Here is an 11,346-nt window from a genome sequence, read left to right as displayed (position 1 = left end):
CATCTTTTTGTCCTAGTCATACTGTTGCAAATACCGAACGAAATCGTAATATGATAAATGGGTCAGTTACGAGCAGTGAAAGAGAAAATCGAGTCAGACAAATGGGTCGTTGAAAAAGCTAAAACCAGGGGCTCGAATCTAACCATTTTACCCTAATTGCTTTGTTGATTAGAAAGAGGCTGAGAATTGATCAGAGATTGAGCAGAAAAGTGTGGTACGATTGGGTACTTATCAGATTTTTACATGGAAAATATTGTAACAACCCGAAGGATTATCTCAATGTAAGGCACTGGATACCAATGGACTCCGTAGGATAAATCTGACATACTTGGAGTTATTTTCAACTCATTCTTTGTGAGACTTACCCAATACCCCAATACTGAAAAAAATCCAGAAACTTTCACATCTTAAGGGAATAGAAAATAAAAAAAGGAAAGTTTGCTAACGAAGCAACATGTATTTGTTCCACCATCGTTCGAATAAAATAGGAATCGAAACCACTAAATTCGACCAAGTATTCCATAATTAAATAAAAAAAAATCCTCCCCGGCGGGGAATCGAACCCCGGTCTCCCGCGTGACAGGCGGGGATACTTACCACTATACTACCGAGGACTTGAATGTTGATGGCTATATGACGGTAATCTTGTGAAAACGAAAATTATTTAAATTGCATCGGTTGATCTAACACTGATGTTCGTCATTGCCATCAATGACACAAATAGGAATTTCGTTTGCATTTATTTACTACTTCGTATCACTATATGTGTGTGAGGAAATAGTAATTCGTAATTTTAATTCATTAGGTCAAATCAACCTCATGAACCATTTAGCTTGGTATGGGACGAAAAGAAATTATGAAAGTCGGTCGATTAATTCGATTTACTAGCAAAAAACACCAGCAAACAGTTTCGTATCCAGAGTCAACCAATTAAAACTTCCGATTGTTACTATCGTTAACTTACTCCACTGAATGCAAATGCAGTTCGCTTTATTTTACACGAAAAATATCAATGGAGGAAATGATGTCTTTTTGTAGTTCTTTTGTCAATCAAAATTTCGTCTTCTTTTCGCTGCACTCATCTAGATCTAGGTACCGTCCTACCGTCTTTTTCATATTTTTTCTATGGGGATAATAGCAGAAGTGTCTCCACAGTAGCTCTTGGAAACCATTACTGCTGTGTATCCAAATTATCCATTACAATCTAGACAATTTTGTTGACTTTTAATACTTATCGAATTGGAAGCATTTCATGATATTGGTGGAATGACCGATGACCCGATGTAGGGGATGTATCGAGTAGACAAAAGGACAACGTTTTTCAAAAAGCACTGGCTTGTTTGAGAAAAACGTTGCATGCAACTCTGTGATATTGTTGCCTTAATATTTGTTTGACACTTAAGACTTAATACGAATCAAAGGAGAGGTCAACAGCGGTAGTAATCCGAAGGGTAAAGTTAAAATCTCGACCGATCCTAATAAGTAAGTCGTAATCTGCAGATGGTATTCAAATCCGTCTGGCCAGGATTCAGTTGACCTAATATTTTCATGCAAATATTTCTGAAAATCTGTGAGGTCTGTCGGGTCAGGTCAGAAAATACTGGGACAGGTGTTATTTGCTCTTGGTTACCAATAGAAGGAAATAGTAAATATATGCGCCAATAGACGCCAACGTGTAAGGGAGAGACGTAAGTGTTTTATAATTCTAATAAAATGGTGTCCCGCATGTCATCACCAACAGTATACAGTCTTGATTCCACCAAAGAAAAGTACAACCGTCATTATTTCACTGGGGCAAAAATGTCAGTACCTCTAACTGCATTTGAATAGAATGTTATGTTGAAAGAGAAATAAATACTTTGACAAGTACCCCAAGACAACTTATAGTAGACTGGTCTTCGGTCATCTCGCTCTCAACGGAACATGTCGAAAGAGGAAGCAATATTTTGACAAGTACCCCAAGGCAAGTTATAATTAACAAGTCTTCGGTTGTCTCGCTCTGATCATAACAGTGAAATTGTACTTAAAATCTGTACGACAGTTCAGCGACAAAGACCGCAGTGCTCGGCTTAACTTTTGGTTCCAATTTTGGCAATTTTCTCTTTTTCTACGCACTTCTTGTTGTAATTTATCAAAGATTGGAACGAGTAAGGGTGGACATCCGTTTCCCATTTTCCTCTTTATGGTTGAACAGCGGATCTATTTACTCTACATCCGAATGAAAAAAAAGCTTGGCCAGATCTCATCATTTGATCATTCAACTAGTTGAGAAGAAGTCCGCGTTGTCGTATCCTTAACTTCCATGGAGGTCAGGCATACCTTGGTGCTAACCGAGAGGCCAACCATTCGACTTTTTTGCATGTTCCGCAACTCTTGTTTTACTTTGTAACTCCTCTGCAGCTGGCTTTTTTTCGCATTCAGCTCCTTGCAAACCTTTTGAGTAGTTTGCCCCTCGGTGCGAACTGACGATTTTTTGAACGATATTACAATCGGAAAATGAAACGACCCATCACATTTTGCGTGTTGTTTTCTTTTTATATAATTTTCCTATTTAATTTTAAATAATTACATTTTACAATCAGTGTTGCGGTTGTAAGGTATTATAAGTAAATATTATTGTTCGAATGAAATTATAATTGTAAAAAATTTTGTTTTTTTTTTCTCCATATTTTTGTTTTGTTTTTGAATTTTTTTGCCTGCTTTCTCAATTCGAAAACTAATATAGAACAAAAGGAAGAAATAATCATCGATAAAAATTATTTAAAAAAAAATCTGCTTAGGTTCTAGCCATCTAATTTATTTCTCATTTCATTTCTCGTCATTAATATTTGCATGAAAAAAAATCCTCTTTTTTTGTTATTATGTTCACAATGATATAACAACGAAAGATTAATTAATAAAAAGAAGAAAACAGAAGAACCAAAGGAAGAAAAGAAAGGGAAAAAGACAAACCCGTCCACCAATACCAACTCAACCGATTTTATTTTTGTATAAATATTGCCCTAATTTAACATCCTTTTCCCGTTGGGTGGTAATGTATAGTAATAGTAATGCAAAACACTATGTTGGTATTTGACGATGGTATTTCTTCTGCTTTCTTTCCTTTTGTTGTCATCAGAAGGATTTGTATAGGTAGGGGAAAGGAAATTTTTTAATTGAAATTATTGTTGGTTCACATTAGCAAAAAACCTCGGGATGAAGGGGGTCATTTGAATTTTCAATTGTTTGTTTGAATATTCAGCTCCTTTAACGTGTTCCTTTTTTGTTTGCTTGAATTTCATTTATTCAAAGAAAATTAATTTGAATAAAAATAATTATTTTTTTTTGTTTAATTTAAACTAGGGACACTCAACATAGTTAGTAACCCTTTTTCGCCATTTTCTTTTCTCTTTACTTTTAATTTTTTTTTTTAAATTATATTTGATAACAAGAACTGAATTTTTAAATCATTTTTATTTTCTCTTTATTCACACACTATGATGACTCACATCATTTTCAATTTTTATTCTTTTTAAATTTTCGTTTGCTTCTTTTTGTTTTGTTTGTTTGTTTAATTTAAACTTTTTAATTTATAATCATTTTGCGGTTGTCTGCTGCTTGATGTTGATGTTGTTGTTTTTGTATCTCTCGTGTTGATTTCTTGTGTTGCGCAGTCGTGTAGAAAATACAAATATCTCATGATTTCTTTTTACTATTTAAATGAAAAAAAAATTTAATTTTTTTTTGTTTTTCGGTGTCAGCTTGGTCCAATTCCAAAATTTATTAAATTCACTGCAAAGAGAGAATGGACGAAAAAGAAAATCCATTATTACAATTTACCATTTGCCCGTAACAAAATCAAATTGAAGATATAAACGAAACGAAAAGAAAAATTAGTAAAATAACAAAAACAAAAATAAATTTCGAAAAAAAAAGACTTTGGGGAATGCAACCGGTGGTGCCGTACGTTCTTTGGCTTGGACCGAAAACACACATTGTCCTTTGCTGAAATCATTAAATGAAGCGTTTTCCATTTTAATCCGATTTGCTGTGTAGCTTAAACGACGCAACATAATTGTCGATCTCAGAATCGCAAAATGGTTCGTGTGTTTTCGGCCTTGGAAATTGGTTGTTTTTAGGAGTGGAAAGTCTGTGCATCCCAAAGCCGAAGGTGAGAACTTATAGTCACCCTCTTCAAAATAACACATTTCCAAGCAAGACCAGAAGCAAATGCACATGCTAGCGAAATGAAAAAAATCACTTGAACGGCCGACTGGCCGAAAACAAACGAGCAACTTTGCGTTGATAGGATTGACATTTTTATGCTTTGGTGAATATCGGCGGGTTACAATCGAACACATCCGAAACATTGAACACATAAAAATGACGTGACAGTCACATGAAGATAGAGATTTTTCTATCCTAAAAACCACTGCAATGTGTTTTCCATGTCTCGTGTTTGTTCATCATAAAGCTGGAATCGCACTCACTCCGTTTAATAAAATATAGCACTGCGTTTTCACTCCGCTTGACAGCTGTCAAGTAAACAACGGGAAAATTGAGCATCTTGCATCTGCTCAGTTGGCAGTTCTCTCTCAAGAATTCGATTTTATTCACTTTAGTTTAACCGGCATGTGAACGGATGACCTATTTTCTAAACGGAGATTCAAGCTGTACAAGCGTCGCATCAAAAATCCTTTGAAAATCTTTAGAGAATCCGCCGAAAAATGGGAAAACTTTTGAAGAAAATCCTCAATTTCACTGAGAGAGGAAATTCTTAAAATTCGACGGATAAACTGTAAGATTTTCTTGAAAATCGTCTGAGGATTTTTTGTAAATAAAAAAAAACTTTTGCCTCTCGAGGACAGCAATGCCGACACATTTACATATCGTAAGCAATTATGCATCGCAAGCATTAACGTGTCGATGACTTATGTATCACAAGCATGTCGTCAATGGAGCTACCAATCGTATTATCGTGAATATATGTGACAATTTGTTATTATCTGACAGTATCAAATCTTCCATATACAGAGAGTATTGTGTGCTTATGGCTGCAGAGGTGTGCGCCGATTGACTTTTTTTTTTGTTAATTATGACGACATATTTAAACTATATTTAAACCGATCCGGAGACGAAAATTGCATCGGCGCAGACGTCCAGCCATGGCTGTAGCTTCAAGTTCAATGACAATTTCGAAGGTTAATTTGCTACAAAAATATATTTTCCTCAGCGACACAGTAACATTTATGTAACAGCGGTGCAATCGACGTAGTATGCAAATGGATTTTGATTCGAATATTTTGACGCACTAGTGTGTTAAAGTGACGCTCGTTAAAATGAGGATCTCACTGCCGTACATAATAATTATTTATGTATCAAGAATCGTATGGAGGTATATTATCGCACTAGAAGTCAGATTGCCATCCAGAGGCGAAGCCGAGGTTGGCAAGACATCGTGTGCGATAATATACCAGCATGCGATTCGTGTTGCATACAACGTTTTATACAAAGAAGAAAATCGAATAAATACCGATGATAATGTTAGTGTGACTTCAGTAGCATGTGATGTTTATCGCACTAGTGCGATAAGCCCCCTGGCAAATCCTTAATCGCACTAGTGCGATAAAATACGTTCGTACTGAATTGCATAAAATATTTTTGTTGTTAACCTCAAGCTGACAATTGACGTGCAAAATTTACGTTATTGTTAGGAAGACAGCTGTTTCTGTGCTGTGTTGTAAGATTGACACACATAATAAATGGCCAATATTTTACACATACGGAGATTGGCAGCTCCTGTTCCATGAAAGAATTTTACATTGGTTGCATTCCCTTTGTATAAATTTTTTTATTAAAAACAAAAGCAAAAAACGGAAAAAATAAATCATCAAACGAATAATTATGCCTCCCGATAAACAAAATACGAGTTAAAGCAGTCAATGACCAATCATTTTTCTTTTCTTTTAAGGAAATTAACGAAAATTTAACGAAACGTGAAAATTTCGTTTCAAAACAAAAGTCAAATGAAAAAAATTACAAAAAAAAACGAAGAAAAAAAAAATTGTTAAACAAAATGGAAATTTTTAGTTTTATGATTTTGCTTGGCTTTAAATTTGATACACTTTTAATTTAATTATACATTTTGTAAGAAGCTGCGATTTCCATTTTTAAAATTTACCCCTCGTAGTGGAATTTTAAAGTTGGCAGCTGCTTGTAACTGAATTTGATACGCTAGGGAATGAATCTTGAAGCCATATAATCTGAAAGAGAAAGACAAATTTAAATTCATTGCACTTCATGTCCAGAAGAAAAAATATTGACGGACTCTCAACATGCCTAGGTTCTGATAGAACAGGTTAAGACACATACGAAGGCAACTGGCACCAAAATTTGAATGGTTCAATGGATTTTCTTCATACAAAATTTTTAGAACACAGAACATTTTCGTCCATGCTCGTGGCATGGCGGCACCACTAGACAATTTTGATGCACCTGCCTTCGTGGATAACTCTAAGTTGTCTAAATCTTTTCTTTTAGAACCTTACAACACACAGACACATTACATGTCCACAACTTGACGATAAACAAAATCTTCGAAAATTCTCTCTTCCAGAGCTGAAAATTCATTGGATATTCATTGGTACTTCATTGGATTCTCAATCAAATGTTCTGAATCTACTAAAAACCAGAAACTATTTTCCCATGTTTTCCCATGTTTTTTAGAAAATTCACGAAAATATACGAAAATGATGGAAAATTCACGAAAATATGGTGAAATGTTTACCCAAAAATAGTCCCTGCTTGGAATCGTTGGAATATTTAATAAACATTACTCATTGTGGCGTTTCAGCTGAAACAATAAACAGGCTCAGCTCTAAAATTAATCGACAATTTCAGTGATTCGTCGTATCTCTTAAACATGTGATCATTGACGTATTCAACTAAAACTTTCGTACCATCTGGGTCATCTGCGTACATAAGACACACAAAGATTACGAGTATTTGTGTGTTTCAATTAGTTTTCAATTGACTACCACCATAGTTTCCCTCTCAGGGACAACCGCCGCCAACGCTACGAAGTTGTCCCACAAAGAAATGACTTACGGAGCAAATGGTTAAAAATTTATTTCGATTGTGTAAACATCAAAGGAGTTGAATGAACTCGACACAACCAAAATCCTCCATACATTTTGACAGAAAGTGATCTTTGCGTTACATACAATTTAGTGACAACAAAGCGACCTCTGCATAGCATCTCAAGTGCCAATACTTTAGACGTCAAAAACACCAAACTAAAGCTCTTATACGATACGGAGTAGTAGTGTTGTGACCACTTTGTAGACACTATTCACCGCTAAACCGAACGTAGTCAAAAATATGCTTGTAGCTCGTAAATTCCGAATTTCGATTTTAGGCAATTGCCGAAGACAATTAAAAGTTACTATAACAGAAAATCGTTGTTGCCGAAAACTATAACATTCCGAAAATTAAAAAACGATTCGATGTTTTTGAACGACATTCAACAGGGCAAAAATCAAAAATGTTCTAAGCAGCAACAACAAAAATTGTTCTAAGTTACACCCCTGCGATTCCGAACCAACTGATCGAATTTAGATTTTCGAGCTTAACTGTCTAATTCATTTGAAATTCATCTTGTTCGTTTTGATGGTACACCGATTTCATGTCGATACGACCAGACGATCGGTGAAACCAGTTTTTTAATCAGCAAATAACTACCAGAAAAAGGTGTAGAAATTCGCAGTCCAAGAATGTCTTTACTGAATCGCACTCATAGGCGGAAAATATTTAGCACCACATCAGTAATTGAATTCTAATGTGCCTTACTGACAATCCTACGAAATTCGAGCAAAATATTAACGCCAAAAAATTGAATGAAGTAGAGCGCTTACTAGAAATGAATGGCTTCAATTGTCAGAAAATTCGCTCAAGACATGAGCGATTTGGAAGTGATTTTTCAGAACAGAAAATTTCATTCGAATGTCGACCTGTTTTGACTATACTAACGATTGTCCAGTGGTCATGCATGGTCGTCAACATAAATGTAAATTGAAACACACTATAAGGAACCAGGAGAGAAAGAGGAAAAAAAAACGAAATTCTCACCTTGGAACGAATTGGTTCGTAGGGCGTTTCGGACGGTATTCTGGATGAACCATAAATAACATGTGTGGAAAACCCGTACCAAAGTACGCCCCATCAGTGTGATGATGTCGCGATGACTTAGGAGTATAAACGTCGATGCATTTCGGGCAGTATGATTTTACCATTGCCTCGCCGGGAATGTCCGACAAACCTATATTCGGAAGACACAATTGCAATTAGATCAACGCTGTACGGGTCGATCGAATAATTTACCTAAGGGAAGCATGGGCTGACTCTCGCAATAGACTCGTGGACAGTGTCCGAAATCGCCACTTTGGTATTTCTCTATCATTTGACCAATGCCACGATTTGTTAGGATGTATCTAGCATGAATGAGTCCGTACAGCATTTCAGCAGCCTGTTCGATGAGATCTGATTGGTTAGGATTTTCGTCTAATTCATCCTCTGGCTCTAGATCAAGCAGCATGTCCAATGCTTGTCTATAGTTCGGTACTTGTTCATTGAGTCCAGTTAAATTGAATTTGTCTTGGATGTAATCCTCGTCAACCTTCGAATGCAAGAAATAATTTGTTTGTTTTTCATTTAAAAAAAATCGATCGACATGACACACACTCTCTAGCTACCGTTCGCTAAATTTCAATGTAAACTAACCTCACAAAAGAATTCATTTCCGCGAAGACCACAAAACCAGGATATCCAAGAGATCTCCTCGGAGCTACTCATTTTCCTATGGAAAAAATTTGACGAAAAATAACCAAGTTAATTCAAACAAAACATCGTCCAGTTAAGTTAAGCAAGCAAATTTGGTTAAAAAAAAAATTTCCTTTGACAATATATCGAAAATTGTAATTCATTTTTTGCCACCCGATATTATATATATGTGTGCCGAAGTCTCCACTAATAAAAATGACGGTCATTTGAGAAAACATTTTTTCAGTCAAATCTTACACAAATTTGTTGCACTTCCAAGCACTTTCTTCACGTCTTACGATCCGACGAATATTGCACAATATTTACGCAATTAACGACTGCATTTATTGGGCGTGTTTGAATGATAAAATTACGGCAATTTAATTACCTTTTGTTGGTTCCCTGACTAGCCACGCTTAAAATTTCCTTCGATATGTTGAAGAAGGCAGGGATGTCAGTTGTAGATTTTTTACAAATAAAATTTTTGTGAGACATTTTCGATTTATGGTGTTGCCATATGAGCGCAGCGTCCCAGACGGAATATGTCAGTCGGAAATGTTGCGCAACGATTTGAATTGAGTTACAAACAATTTATTTTTTATTTTTTATCGATGGAGAACCTAATTGTAAGACACTTTGTCTCGTATCATATGCCAAAAAAAGTTAAAACTTTTTTTATAAATCATTTTGAAAGTCACTAAAAACACGAAAATTCGAATAGAAATACAGTATGTCATCAAAAATTTTTGTATTTCGATTCGAATTTTCGTGTTTTTAGTGACTTTCAAAATGATTTATAAAAAAAGTTTTAACTTTTCTTGGCATATGATACGAGACAAAGTGTCTTATAATTAGGTTCTTCATCGATAAAAAAAAAATTGTTTGTAACTCAATTATCGAAAAACGAAGAGCTTGTATAACTACTTGAAAATAATTGACGCTCTAGGTCTGTTGAAAATCAAAACTTTAACGTATCAACACCAAATCAAATACAGCTTCGTTTATGGTAATTTCACGACATTCTCGTAGAAGGAAGCGTTGACATTTATTTTTCAATTCATTAGTTTATCCACTGATTCATCCAAAATTCAAATTCTGAATCCCATTTACGGCGTCAATTGGTTCACGCGTCATGATACGAAAACACATGAAATCACGCACCGAAAGTAATGCTAAACCATTATTTTTAGGAGGAGATATATATACGATGTTGACAGTACTTGCGAAATAGTAATTCATGCAATAAGTTGAGAAATGTGGGTTGTTTTTTGTCACGTCATGTGAATAAAACAGCCAAAATGCAAAACATATAGTGTTATGCTTGATTTCCTCTTACTCCGTTTACGTTTTAAACAATAGCTAAATCAAGCAATAAAAGCGAGAAAAAAGAAAATTATTTAATTGGTTTCGATGGGTGATATGTCAGAATTTGGATGTTAATTTTACTGAGTTCGATGGGGAACACTCTTTTTGACATTTCTTTTTAAAATGCTCCATGCCACTGAGTGAACGTAAAATTGTATGAACGTTCAATTTGACTACTTTTGTGTACTCTTATATCTCATCTCAATAGCCGAATCACGGCAGATTAAAGTAAATCAGGCAGGAGCGCTGGATTTGTCTAGAGGATTGAATTATCTAGTAGCCCTATTTTTTGCGAATAAAATTATTCAATTGCTGTCATTATTCATTTGAGGTCATTTTCATACAGTGTGCCACGCCGTTAGTGTGCCTTAAATTTGAATTTCACGTACCAATGAAAAAGTGAACCGAAAAATACTTCAACGCTTATTCCTTTTATATGAAAATGACGCTGCATTAGTAAAAGACTTTTTCGCAATTCCGGGCCATAATCATCACCTTTCCATGCATCCATTTAATGTCGTTTTGAAGGTATTTATTTCACAGTGCGTTTTTGATTATTTTTTCGCACTTAGGCTTTTTCACATTTTTTTCGCACGCTACATAGCTTAGTACCTTTAAGAAAGACTAAATTTTATAAATAAAAACTTTGCACAGACCAGGATTTGAACATCCAACACCAAAATTCTTCCAAACACCAAGCAACGACCATAGCCATTCGGCTACAGAGTCACACAATTATACAGAACGTATTGTTGAAGCGTACATACAGCTATCACAAAAAAGATAAATTTACGCTGCAATTGCGCTACAGAGGAAAGTACCGTAAGAAAAATTTAAAACAAAAGATTTTCCGATTTTCCGCATCTGAGCTTTTCATACAAAGCCGATCGTCATTGAATTTATCTTTTTTGGGATATCTATACTAAGCATTGACTACTTGATTTTATTTAGCGCGTCTCTATACATCACTTTGCAATGTGTATATAGTGCAGGTTGCTTGATCGTTCAAATGAATTCATGTTTGCATGTGAATGTTTGGTAGAAATTTTGGTAATATTTTGCATTGGAAAGGTGATTATGGCCCGAAATTGCGAAAAACGTTGTATCTACCACGGTAGGTATGCCGGTATTTTTTCGCACACGACGTCTAGTGCGAAAAAATACCTTCATACCTACCTTGGTAGA

General features: G+C 35.2%; 1 protein-coding gene and 1 non-coding gene across 7 annotated transcripts; both read right to left on the bottom strand.

Annotated features, from left to right (window-relative positions):
* Positions 1-542: 542 nt before the first annotated feature.
* Trnad-guc lies at positions 543-614 on the bottom strand. Its single transcript has one exon. It is a non-coding gene; the product is annotated as a tRNA-Asp (tRNA).
* Positions 615-2,848: 2,234 nt separating this feature from the next.
* On the bottom strand, positions 2,849-9,308 carry LOC119076593 (casein kinase II subunit beta). 6 transcript variants are annotated; one of them, XM_037183440.1, is made up of 6 exons: positions 9,185-9,308; positions 8,758-8,833; positions 8,359-8,653; positions 8,107-8,296; positions 6,122-6,242; positions 2,849-3,771 (listed from the first exon to the last, which is right to left on the bottom strand). In XM_037183440.1, exons 1-6 carry the CDS (start codon positions 9,289-9,291, stop codon positions 3,769-3,771), a joined length of 792 nt encoding a protein of 263 aa, XP_037039335.1. In that variant the 5' UTR covers positions 9,292-9,308; the 3' UTR covers positions 2,849-3,768. The 6 variants fall into 6 exon arrangements, with proteins under 6 accessions (XP_037039335.1, XP_037039336.1, XP_037039338.1 ...); XM_037183441.1 differs by having other exon boundaries at positions 6,161-6,242; XM_037183443.1 differs by having other exon boundaries at positions 9,055-9,234.
* Between the last annotated feature and the right edge of the window lie 2,038 nt (positions 9,309-11,346).

This window comes from Bradysia coprophila, unplaced genomic scaffold (genome assembly GCF_014529535.1).
Source record: "Bradysia coprophila strain Holo2 unplaced genomic scaffold, BU_Bcop_v1 contig_232, whole genome shotgun sequence".
NCBI lineage: Eukaryota > Metazoa > Arthropoda > Insecta > Diptera > Sciaridae > Bradysia > Bradysia coprophila.
This window is presented reverse-complemented; position numbering and strand designations above follow the sequence as displayed.

Coding starts and splice junctions, on each gene's coding strand:
- LOC119076593 (XM_037183439.1), bottom strand. CDS start 9,291: ATGTCTCACAAAAATTTTATTTGTAAAAAATCTACAACTGACATCCCT. Junction 8,297..8,358: donor TCAGCCCATGCTTCCCTTAG/GTAAATTATTCG, acceptor TTCCGAATATAG/GTTTGTCGGACATTCCCGGC. Junction 6,243..8,106: donor ACGAACCAATTCGTTCCAAG/GTGAGAATTTCG, acceptor TTTCTCTTTCAG/ATTATATGGCTTCAAGATTC.